Source organism: Macrosteles quadrilineatus, unplaced genomic scaffold (assembly GCF_028750875.1).
Source record: "Macrosteles quadrilineatus isolate MER2022 unplaced genomic scaffold, UCM_ALF_1.0 Scaffold_1__1_contigs__length_201487025, whole genome shotgun sequence".
NCBI lineage: Eukaryota > Metazoa > Arthropoda > Insecta > Hemiptera > Cicadellidae > Macrosteles > Macrosteles quadrilineatus.
Window position 1 is genome coordinate 82,947,789 of NW_026542594.1, and position 13,485 is coordinate 82,961,273.

The 13,485-nt window shown below is 36.3% G+C and overlaps 1 protein-coding gene across 1 annotated transcript in view; it reads left to right on the plus strand.

Moving 5' to 3' along the window:
• LOC128983685 (succinate--CoA ligase [ADP/GDP-forming] subunit alpha, mitochondrial) overlaps positions 1 to 13,230 on the plus strand; it is a 132,261-nt gene extending 119,031 nt beyond the window's left edge. Inside the window, exon 7 of the mRNA XM_054403087.1 lies at positions 12,852 to 13,230. Within this exon, the coding sequence (XP_054259062.1) occupies positions 12,852 to 12,932 (81 nt within the window). The 3' untranslated portion in view covers positions 12,933 to 13,230. The remainder of the gene's footprint in view (positions 1 to 12,851) is intronic.
• The last annotated feature ends 255 nt before the right edge of the window (positions 13,231 to 13,485 follow it).

Sequence of the window (13,485 nt, forward strand, 5' to 3'; positions counted from 1 at the left end):
TAATTTGTAGGCAATAATTAAATAACAATTTATTCATTAGTTGATTTGGAATTAGTAATCATGTCTCCATTTCACAGTAAATATTCTCTAATGACAAAGTGATTTTATTAAAGTAGAGTAAGTATATTTAACTATTGTCAAATTCCAGGAATATATTATGCCAGTTTGTTTGTTTTGATTTAACCTCAGAATTTGCCGAATCATGTTTTTAGTCCAAATCGACCAAATGTCACATTCGACCTTGTTGGAGTTTAAATTCCAATAGCACCGAAAGAGATGTTTATGTAACAGAGCCGAAATATTTATTTTAAAAACCAACCCCATCTTTTTTCCAACACTACAAACTTTCAGGGTACCGAATTTAGAATAATTCCAATAGCTCCGAAATCAAAATAAATCCAACACTGCCGAATCGCAATGCTTTAAATTATTTGGGCTCTATTATGTTTGAAATTTGCTTTTGGCGTTGTTGCTTGATTTTGCAAACAAAATCCTTACCAGCCGAACAATATAACCCCCACCAATCTTCTCTAACAACTCTATCCGACCAACTTTCGGTTGGCTGATCTACACCCAATGAAGTTTCAAGAATGCATACGCGGCCAGTGAAACTGAACTTGTATTTTATCGTATTTCGTCATATTAAAACTGCTGTTGCATAAGGTCAAAATCTTAAAGTGTCAATAGGATTTTTTGAGAGGATAGCAGGCTTACTTGAATGGGAAAGAGTCCAAACTGGCACAGGAAACACATAACTTTACAACTATATACACAAAACATTAGAATATTTCACTGTCACTGACAGCATTTTCAACTAAGGAAGAGAGAGTTTTCTACATGTCCAAAATGGTGGCCAGTGAGTTGTTGATTCAGTGTTGCCAATGGTAGGAATTCAAAAAACACAGTTTCAGTCTCTTATATGCACTATATATATATATATATATATGAATAAATATGTAAGCCTGCTAGTTGGGTTGGATGTTGAAGTGGAGTGGGTTAGATGAAAGGTATTATCTTAGGTTTAGGTTTGGGGGTTGTCTAGACTTTGTAGACCATTGGTAAGACAATTCCCATCTTCTCAGTTGTGACTGGTTACATTGAGCAGGCAGTGATTTGACTATTTTAGATGTGTTGAGGCCAAAGAGGAAATTTTAAGGCTTTTAAACAATAAAAATCCTAACTCTCACCTCTTATGAAATTTTATGCTAATTCCCCGAGACTTGATTGCTGTGAAAAATAATAAAAACAAAATTTATGAAAAAAATGAAATGTATTAAAGAAAATAACAATTATGCTTACAAATAAAATAAAATGGCCCTTAAATGAAAATAAAAGTGCTACAATTAATATTTAATCAATTATTAATGATCAAAAAGATATTGCTGCCAGGTAGGATGGAACCCGGGATGTTGAGATTATAAGTCCAATGCTCTGACCACTAGAATATAAGTCCAATGCTCTGACCACTAGACCACAAAGTGAGTTGAAGATTAGAGCTGCAGTGGCTCAATTAGCCTCAGTTAGTGACTACTGTACTTTAATGGAACTTGTTGAGGATTGATTGCACAGGTATGCACTGTAAGTTACTGTACTGAATAAAAGTCTGTTAAAAATAAAGGGATACTGCTGACCCTTGGAAAATTAATTAATAATGAGAACGGGATGCTGATGACCCTTGAAAATAATGTCTATAAATGTCTGACTCACGACTACATGGCGAAAAATATTCTCCTCAGTCCAAGCACAAAACACATGTCACATTCTGTCTCTGTCTCTTTGTCCACTGGAGCAACCGTTGTGACCGTCCAGTATGACCATTGTACCCAACCTGTCAGCTCACCCTATCTATGAGTGATTTACTTAACTAACTTCAATGAATGAAACCATTTCATGAAAATTATTCTAACAAATGGAGTACAAAGTTTTAAATATTTATGAAACTGCAAATTGAATTACCAAAATAAAATGAATATTTTTAAATACAATAAAATAAAATCTACTTATTTTTAATTAAATAAAAAGATGCTTAATCATACTCCCCACCGAAATTTCCAAAGAAATTTCTACTGAATTTGGTACTTAATCAAAGTGACTGGTATGGAGGGGAAGAAGAGGAACAACTTTGACTGCAGGTCTTCTCAACTCAGAACGTCCACACTTTACTGTCAAAACTCTGACAATACCGTCTTCACCTGGGTGCACGTATACAATTCTCGCCAAAGGTCATTGAAGAACAGGGGTATTTGGCTCTTTCAGCAAGACAAGATCGCCTACTTTTGCGTTCTCGTAGTTCTTGGTCCATTCGTTCCTCTTTTGTAGAAACGTAAGGTATTCAACCCTTCCATCTTTGCCAGACGTGTTGAGTCATTCTTAGCAGCAATTGCCAACAAGATAAAGATGATACTTTAGTGTCTAAAAGTGACGGTTCAGGGGTGGCAAGGAGTGATGTCCCAATCAAAAAATGGCCAGGTGATAGGAACTCAGTTTCTTCAGGAGATGAAGACAACGGACATAAAGGTCTGGAGTTTAAAACAGCTTCAATTCTGACAAACCAAGTTGTGAGCTCTTCATATGTGAGTGGTGTGTCACCTGCCACTCTTCGTAGAAGTGTCTTCGCTGACTTCACGGCAGCTTCCCAGAGGCCTCCGAAGTGGGGTGCTGAAGGAGGATTAAAGCTCCACTTTATTTCCAATTTGGTTGCTTGATGAAGTATGTCCTCTTGAGTTGACTGTTGGCGATACCAAGACCCAAACTCTCAACTTGTTAGCAGCTCCCTGAAAATCTGTGCCACAGTCTGAGTAACACTGTTCGGGGAGTCCTCTGCGACCAATAAATCTATTGAGAGAGCAGCCAGAAATGCATCTGTACTCAGTTCACTGACGATTTCCAAATGAACGGCTTTGGTAGCCATACATACAAAGACACAAAGGTAGGCTTTAGTGACTGCCGCTTTTCTTCGTTGAGATTCTCTCATGGGGAAAGGACCAGCAAAATCGATACCTACATGAAGAAAGGCTCTACTCGGATTTACTCTTGATGGAGGAAGATCAGCCATTCTGGGTGTGAGGTTCTTTGCCTTGTCTTTGTAGCAAGTCAAACACTTGAATGTGCGATGACGAACGAGACTTCGTAATGCAGGTATCCAGAATCGAAGCTGAATTAATGCTTGCAAGAGACCAGGTCCTGGATGTAAATACAGCTTATGATAATAGTCCACAAGCAACGTAGTGAAGTGACACTTTGGCAGCAGAATAGGATGTCTTTGATCGGAAGGAAGTGAAGCTCTGTTTAGTCTTCCGCCAACTCTAAGGGTGCCATTTTCATCGAAGAATGGAGAGAGGTTGGAAAACTTGGAATTGGCTATTTCTTCCTTGTTGCAAGTGTCGTCTTGAAATATGTAGTGTGACTGAAGCTTATTCACTACATAAATTAAAGCTTCCCTCATTTCAAAAGGGTGTAGCGGACCGATGCGGATTAGACCAGAATTTATTTTTGCCATTGCATTGGTTATAAATCTTTTCCACCAAGCAATTGCTGTCAAGATCTTGTAATATGATGATTGTGATGAGATGAAGGTTATGATGAAAGGTTCCGAGTCAGTAGACATCAATGCAGTGTGTTCAATCTTCAGTTCTGGGAGATGAGTTTGTAATGTCAGGTCCACATTTGATGTCGGCCATTCTTCCGCATGATCACGTAGCCATTGGGGACCATGCCACCATAAACTGTTGTTCTTGAGCTTGTCCACAGACAATGCTCTTGATCCACAATCACTTGGATTTTCACTTGTACGTACATGTCGCCAACATGACAACAATGTGAGCTCTGTAATTTGTGACACTCTATTTGAGATGAAAACCTTGAGCTTGTAAAGTGGCATATGGAGCCAGCCCAATACAATTGATGCATCGGTAAAGAAGACTGGTTCTTCAAACTTGATTGCAGTATTTAGAGAAAACATCTTGGATACTGAAGAATGAAGTCTAGCTAAAAGATGTGCCCCACACAATTCAAGACGGGGTATAGAAACAGTTTTGATTGGTGCTAATTTAGTTTTAGTGACGAGAAGGTGTGTGAATATTTTGTCATCACTGACAACTCTAAGATACAGTGTAGCACAGTATCCTTGTGCTGATGCATCTGAAAATCCCACGAGTTGATAAGAAAGGGGTTTGTTGGGTACAACAAGTCTTGGTATGGTGAGGTCTGACAAGTTCCTAAGCTGTTTGATGAACTCTTCCCAAACTGATTTAAGATGAAAGGGTGTTTCTTCATCCCAGTTCAAGCCAAGCTTCCATAACTCCTGCATGATCCCTTTGGCTAAAAATGTGACTGGTGCCAGGAACCCTAAAGGGTCATATATCTTAGCAACAGTAGATAAAATAGATCGCTTGGTAGATGCTGGAGAGAAGTCCTGAAGCTTAAAAATGAAGACATCATTTGTTGGATCCCAATGAAGTCCTAATATCTTCACACTAGAGTCTTTGTTTGAAGAGAAGTTGACTGAGTCTGCTTGCTGTCCTGAATTGGCCACTTTTAAAAGTTCTTCTTGGTTGCTTGCCCATTTACTTAGCGAAAAGTGTCCTTTTTCTAATAACTGGATGGTTTCTTGTTGAAGCTTCAAAGCTTTATTCAGTGAAGATGTGCCAGTCACTATATCATCCACATACATATCCTGCGATATAGCTTTAGAAGCTCTTGGATGTTTCTCACCTTCGTCTAAAGCGAGTTGCTTCATAACTCTAAGTGCTAGAAAGGGTGCGGAAGCCAATCCATACGTGACAGTGCACAATTCATACTTTTTTATTGGGTCTGCTGGATTAAATCTCCAATAAATGTGTTGGTAGGACCTGTCCTGTGGATCAACCAAAATTTTCCGATACATTTTGACAATATCAGCCACGAAGACAACTGGGTGCAAACGAAATCTCAGAAGAATGTCCCTGATGTCTTGTTGCAGCTTTGCACCCACCATGAGTTGGCTGTTCAAAGAAGAAAAGTGCGATGACTGAGCAGAGGCGTCAAATACAACACGTAATTTTGTTTTGCCTCGATCCTCTTTTACCACACAGTGGTGAGGAATGACATACTTTGAAGGGGAAGTTGTGACATTCATGTGACCCAGATCTTGATAGTCTTTCATGAAATCATAATACTCTGACATCAGATTCTTGTCTTTAAACAGTTTTCCTTCAAGATTGTAGAATCTCTTCAGTGATGTTCCTTCAAAATTTCCTAATTGTGGACTAGACGTCTTGAAAGGTAGGCGTACAACATATTGACCATCGTCCATCCTGAAGTGGGTGTTCTTGAAATGAGCTTCACATGGTTCGTCTTCAGGGTTTGTGAAACTAACGTCAGTATGGGGCTCTTCAAGTTCCCAAAAGCGTTGGATCTGTTGTCTCAAGTCATGAGCTTCATTGTTAACAGTGAAGAAGGAGTTGTTACCATCAACGGATAATAAAAAAGTTCCAGAAACTCGTCCTATGCCTATAAAACCAAATATAGAGGAAAAGATCTTTGGCTGGTTGTCCTGTACTGTCATGGTGGATGTATCCCAAATATCTGAGAACAAATCTGATCCCAGTAGAAAATCTACAGGACCTGGTTGCCAAAAGTTAGGGTCAGCTAAGTCAAAGGTAGCATAATTTTTCCAAATATTGGAGGGCATGACAAAATTAGGTAAGTGAGATGTAATGTTATTTACAACTATTGCTTCAGTTTCAACAATAGGTGACTGCAAGTTACGTGGTTTAAGGTGACAGCGTACTTTGCCTTTAGTGCCATTAAAAACTGTCTGGCCAATAGCACTGATTTTGTGAGGGAATGATTTAATTATCAAGCCAAGTTTATTTGCACATTTCTTTGTGATGAATGAGTGCTGACTACCTGAGTCCACTACAAGTCTCACTTGAGTGAAGTTACCATGAACATCCTGAATTTCAGCAACAACTGTACCCAACAAGACTTGACTTTGTTCAGGCAGGGTTGCTGTTAATGATGAATCTGGTGGATTCACAAAATTAGCCTTAATTGCAGTTGTATCTTCATGTTCCAATGAGGATGTGTTGCTATAAGGAACGGGTAGATGCAAAAGTGAATTATGAACTTGCAAGACCATTTAGAATTGCATCTATTGGTTGAGTGATAGTATGACAGGCAGTTACTACATCTACGCCAAGACTTTGACATTTTATGTCTATCATCAACTGATGCATCAGAAAATTTATTGCATTTGAATAGAGCATAAGACCCCCTTTGGCATACGAAGCATACATCATTGCTGTCAGAGTTAGCCGAGGATTTAGGCAAAGAGCTTGATATGAGTGAAGTTTTCAAGTTACGACTATTTGATGGTTTGACGCTCCCACTATTCTTCCCAGAAGTAAATGGCCTTATCTCAAATTGTTGTGTGTTTCCTCCAGCCAACTGAAGAGCTAGAGAGCGTTCACGGAGAAATTTAGTCAAAGCATTGAAAACAGGAAAATCTTTTCCTTTATGCTGCAACTCAAATTGCTCTCGAGTTGTATGATACAACAGCCTAACTGCTATATGAAACAGAATGAAGTCACCTTCATTAGGTATTTTCAAAAGTTTAAATGCAGCAATATTATCTGAAATTTGAGAAAGGAATGACTGAAGTGAATCTACAGTTGTTTTCCCCTGTTGTGGTTTGAATGCAATCAATTGATTGAGGTAATTTGAAGAAAGCATTTGCTTGTTATTCAAAGTTTCATTTAAAGCTTTCCAGGCAATATCATAGTTGTCGTCAACCAAAGGAAGATGTCTTATCACTGCAGAGGCAGTTCCCCCTAAAGAAGAGACGAGATAGTGAAATTTCTCCATTTTTGATAATAAGGCATCATTATGGATAATGGAAGTGAAGGCATCTCGAAACTTGGGCCAATTCGTAATCTGGCCATTGAAATGTGGAAGATTGATGCGAGGCAAGTGTTTATTGCTTCTGGCTTCTGGTGACAAAGATTAATTAATTCCCATACTCTGCCTTGATGAAGTAGTGCTAACCTCTGAGAGAATAGTTTCATGTGAAGTGTGTGCTTCATAATAGTAACGTTTAGCTTTAGTTTGCATTGTTAGGTCATCTTCTTGAGGAAAGGTTTGTTTCCCAGTAGACTTCTCAGTTTCATACAGGTCTGTGAGCTCATCCCTAATATTTTCAAATTTTGAATAATATTTCTCAAGAACCTTAAACATGCCCTTGAAGGAATTATGTTGGCCCTTATTGTTGAGTGCTGCTCTGCCCTTTTCATTTATTACTTGAACTTCCTTGAAACTATCTACTAATTTTCTCTTCAAAGTGGTAGCCTTGCGTTTGAACTCTTCGGCATCCATGTTGGACTGGGATGGGTTTGGGTTAAAAGGAAAATTAAATGAATGAAAAAATATGAATTTAGTTTGGCTGTAGTATGATTAAACAGCTTGTACAGTAGTAGAACTACCTACTGAAAATTGCATTAGTATGAAACCATTCAATTAGTTATAAACAATTGAAAACAGATTGTAAGTGCTGACCTGCAATGAAACATTAAATGAACAAAATACATCTTATGAAAATACTAATGACAAATAAACAATGGACCATGACAATTAAAATAGTTAAAACTTATTCTATACAACAAACAATTGTTCTGAAATGTCTGTGAAATTTCAACAATAAATTAATTTATGCCATGTTATATTTGAACAACTATTCTGATGATTGCTGTTATCAATTTGAGTTTGAAATGCAAAATTTACCCCTAAATAATGAGTAATGAAGACAGTAATAAACACTAATCAAGTATAAACAACTTCACACAATTCAATTGATTAATAAGTGAACAAATAATATTTATTTAAAACACAATTAAATAGTAAGGCCTATTCACTTCAAATAAATTGTTATTATAATATTCCACAACTAATCAAAATCCGGCTCGAAGGACCACTATGTTGAGGCCAAAGAGGAAATTTTAAGGCTTTTAAACAATAAAAATCCTAACTCTAATCTCTTATGAAATTTTATGCTAATTCCTGAGACTTGATTGCTGTGAAAAATAATAAAAACACAATTTATGAAAAAAAGGAAATGTATTAAAGAAAATAACAATTATGCTTACAAATAAAATAAAATAGCCCTTAAATGAAAATAAAAGTGTTACAATTAATATTTAATCAATTATTAAGGCTAAACATCCCAGGTTTAGTTCCAAATTCTACCACCACGTCACAGCACCAAAATGGAGTCATTTTGTGTTGATGTTCATTGGTGGAATTTTCATCCGATTTTCATTTTCAAAAAATGATTTGTGAACGGGATATGATAACAATTCACGCCATTAAAGATAAATTTGAATTAAGTTGCTGGTTAAAAAAATTATAGTAAAATAATTGTGTTACAAAATAAAAAATGAAAATTGCAGGTAGTAATTTTAAAGACAATAATTTTAAATTAATTTTACTTTTTAAATTTTTAAAATCGCTTGGCTGGTTCAGTCGGTATCGTTGTTTAAACATTTACAGTAATTATAACAAACGCGAGAGAGAGACATGAAGCAGGTGCAGGACAGGGCCGCTGTGACTCATTCCAAGGTCTATTAAAGGTTTATTATTAAAGGTCCAAGGTTTATTAAATGGCGACCATACATAGTAGGTATTAATTATGTAGGTATTAGTATGAATGGAGATGAGTGTAGGATGCATCTTAGTACTTTGTGGAATAAGATAAACCAGAATGCACATTTTATGACAATTATGTAGGGGGATAAAACTGGATGAAACAGGACTTTTTTGGCTGGGTGAGTGGGATTTTTGTTTTATTCCGGTGGAATGACTGAATTAGACCTAGACTTAATATATTTTACAATTCTTCTCCAATAATATCTCATATAGAATATGAGCATACAAGTTTTGTTTTCAACTTTCTTTTGAATGTTTATAAAGCACTCTAAAAAAGTTGTATATTAAGTATGAAAGGTTATTCAAAAGTAACACACAAAGAAACTGCCTCTTTAACGTCAGTTTATGAAATCAGCAAAACTGAATTGTGTTGAAATTGTATAAGCACAACGACCATGAATTTTTTGTAAACTACCAATGAAAACCATGAATTCTGCATGAATTTTATCATCCCACTGTGGTGGCAACCCTGGAAAGCCGAAACGAGTCTTATCTCAATTTATGTCTGTCTGTTTGTCTATTCTGTGCCAAAATGTCATTTTGCGCGGCCTAATCCTAGAAAACTAAAGTTCCGATCAAGGTTCTAATAATTTTTCCGTATTTACTGGATTGATGAGAGTGTCTTTGGCTATAAAAACATGGCCTCGCTTCTTTGAAAACAAAATAACGAACCATCAAAAACCCAATTTGGTTCGAATTTTGTCAAATTTTCTCCCAATGTTTACTATTACATTTTATGAAATAACGATCAGCTGTTTGGATTAGTTCTCACTTCTAGCTGTCACTAATATGTTTACATTAAAAGCTGCTTACAAATACCGCAACCATTTCCACACCGGCCTCCAACCACACCATAATTTTTTTGAAAGATCCACCAAACATTGTTTTTAGACAACCACCCAATCTCCGATTAAACGATAAGGTAATATGTACATCCAAAAATATAACACTTTGAAACAATGGTTGATAACAACCGTCTGTTTGGTTGACACAATCTTTGCCTTCTAAAATGAATATGAGTCTTTAAAAACATTTAGCACAAAAATAAATAAACATTTTCTATACAATAAATAAAATAATAATAAAACACAATTAGGGTACTCAATAGATGTAGTTTACTGTAAAAGGTTGTTTATTGTATATCGACTTCAGTCGACAAATAATGTTAATTTTTTGTTGATATCAGACGACCCTAGTTGTTATAAAATGTATATATATAGATTTTTAAAATCGTACTGGAGCTGTATGATTTTGACTCTAACGACTAAATCGGTGATCCAAATTTTTACGCATAATAATCATTATTTTACAAAACCTTTTATATAACTGAATGGATTATATATTTCTGCCCCTGTTGTTAATTATGGTTGGTATATACTTAGAGGTAAAAGAATAACATTTAATTAAACATATACGGAGCAATGTTTTTATTTTTGAAAGTATTTGAACTCCATTGAATCTCCAACACAACACAATTTTACAAGCTACGTTCTATGTTGGGACAAGAGTTTTATATTTATTGTATTTTTTACCCCAAGCACGAGGCCCCCTTCAACTCGATCGACGCGGCGCAGCCGTACGTTGAACGGCTTCATTGAAGCTGAAACTGGTCCGTCACAGCCTAGCAGCTATGCTCGTGTAAACCAGGCTTAAACACGGGGCCCAGTGCAACTCTGAGGAAAAGTCCCTTAGAGTCAAGAATTTTGTTCCTAGTAATGCCTTAAAGGTGCACCTAACAATAACCTTAAGTATAGGATAACGACAATTAAGCTGTTAAAAAAGAAGGCCATTCGGTAAGTGTCTGAATTTATTTTTGAAGTTATTAATAAAAACCTATAAAAAAACCTTATAAAAAAAGTATTGTGCAAGGGCCTTGGGGGCACGGGGCCCCGGGTGCTGGCCCTGTCCGCCCATAGGTAAGTTTGGCCCTGAATTAAGCCCATTGCTTCTACTAAAAATTGGCTAACATCCTCGTTCATCGTTTGTAGGAATCTTCATCTTGTATGTGTTCGTCATAGGCTAATAACAATAATTAAATTATTTTAAAAACATTATTTTAAATAAATTATTTAAAAAATACCCCCGCCGCAGAAAACCTGCCGACTAAGCGAATTTCCATTTGTCTGAATTGATTTTCAATTAAATATATTAAAATAGCATTAGGTTTAACGAGTATCTAGGTTTGCTGCTACAAGAAAACTAATAAAGTGTGTTTTTAGTAAAATAATGATAGCTTAGTATAAAATAAATAAATTTGATAAAGTTTGATCAAAATATATCCATAAACAAGCAAACTACAACATTTTACAATATTCTCCATAAGAATAACATGGGAATTTTTAATTTCCAATTTTTTTATTTTCTCCGTAACCAATAACCGAACAAAAATTTTTTTATGCACTAAATTATTTGTTTTTTAAGCTCTTTAAATAGGTCTAAGGGGAAATTGGGAAATTTTGTGTTTTGAGGGTCAAAAGTGAGAAAAACCAATTTTTACCCTATAAAACCCCCTGTTAAGCCCCGTTCCAATGGTCTGATCATGCTGGTTTGCAAAATCATTCAAGTTTATCCCGCTTTACACCTTAAGACCAAATTTCATCAAAATCGGACAAAAATTACTCAAGTTTATCGCGTTCACGGACGTATATATATATATTACTAGCTGTAACCCGCGGGCTTTGCCCCGTTTAACTTCTTAATTTTCAAGATGATCTCGTTCGCATGGCTCAATCACGTCCTGGTTGAAGTTCGTTCGCTACGCTCACTCACCTTTAGGTTGGAGCTCGTTCGCTACGCTCGCTCACCTTTAGGTTGGAGCTCGTTCGCTGCGCTCACTTGCTTTCAGGTTAGCTCGTTCGCTACGCTCACTTGTCTTCAGGAGCCACTTGTCACTCCAGAGCCACTGGGGCGGAGCCCGAAAGCCCGATCAGAATAAAAACTACTTAGTTTTCCTATTTAATGCCCAAAGAATCGGTGTACCGAATTTCAGCCTCCTAGGTAAATGGGAAGTGGGAGAATTAGTGATGAGTGAGTGAGTCAGTGAGGGCTTTGCCTTTTATATATTTAGATTCCTGTTGTAAACCAATGTCACTTTGAATTCCTCAGTAACAAAAATCTTACTAATATTATAAATCGCAAAGTTTGTGAGTTTGTGTGTGTGTTTGTGTGTGTGTTGCTCAATCGCGCATAAACTACTGGACGGATTGGGCTGAAATTTGGCATGATGATAGCTCACATTTCCGATTAACATTTAAAGCACATTCTTATCTCAAAAATCCTTTCGGGCTCCGCCCCAGTGGCTCTGTAGTTCCCCATGTTAACCTTATGATGTTTCATATTTAAAAGGAATTAATGAATCTTAACAGCTTTTTCAATTTAAAAAATTGGTTCTGTTCTATGATGTTCAATAGCATAAAAGTTACAAGGATTACCAACAGGGTGCAGCACTATTATTTTTTTTTTAATTTTGACAACAGCTAATTTCCAACCAAAAGGTGAGTGAGCGTAGCGAACGAACTTCAACCTGGAGGAGAGTTAGCGTAGCGAACGAGCTAACCTGAAGGCAAGTGAGCGCAGCGAACGAGCTCCAACCTAAAGGTGAGTGAGCGTAGCGAACGAACTTCAACCAGGACGTGAATGAGCCATATTGGGCAAAGCCCGCGGGTACAGCTAGTATTGAATAAGTTGAAGCATGGTCTGATCATGCTGGTTCGCGAACTCATTCAAGGTTATCCCGCCTTACACCTTCAAACCAAATTTTATCAAAATTGGACAAAAATTACTCAAGTTATTGTTTGGACAGACACACACACACGTATATATATATATATATATAATTTGAACGAATGGTGTTTTTGGCCTCTGGGGACATCAAAATGAAAAAGTAAATTGGTCCCGGGCCTAGATTTTACCATGAGACCTACGGTAATAGCTACTTTCCTATAGGGAAATTCGCTAATAGGTAAAACTGGTCCATATAGACTATCTTCTTTGGTATGTTATGTCTATAATTGGTGTACCATAAGGAATATCATAACTAAAATGTTTAAGATAATAATGTTTTTTCTTTACGAATAATTTTAACACTAACCAATTCTTGCCAAAGTAAGGCAGTAATGGTTAAGAGTTCCATTAAGTCGTGAACTTCTTCTGATGTTGTGTGAATGTTACAGGCTGGAGTGATTGTGACTCGAAGTCCAGCCCAGATGGGCAATGAGCTGCTTAAGGAAATGCGACGGAAAGACCTTGCATAACAACGCTGACCACAACCTGGCCTTAGCTGAATATAGATGTTGAAATTGATGCTACAATTGGTTAAATAAATTAAGACGACATGATAATGCAAAGTTATTTATTTTAGCTGTCATATATAAAAACATCTTAATTTTATAATCCTATGTAATAAATATATAATGTATTATTTTTTAGTAAACTGCTGATTTTGCATACATATACATGTGTAATCAGTAGTTACTCGTATTTATAATTGTTGAGTCTATCTTTGTTTAGGACGTTATTTGAATAAAATGTTACCACTTTCTTCTATGATAATGGGATCTTTTATCTCTCTCGTCTTAAAAACTATCCACATTGCTCCAACTAGTCCAACACATGGAATAATCTTCTGGTAGTCATTATTTAACTGCCAATGAGAAGTTATTTTCCAGGTGAGTCTGATTTATAAGACTTGTGTGGTGAGTGCATAAAATGTGTCTGAAGATCAGATCGCTTAAATGAATGAATGAATGAATGAAATAATATTTTATTTCCCATTAATTATACATATATAAGTACATTGTATTTTTT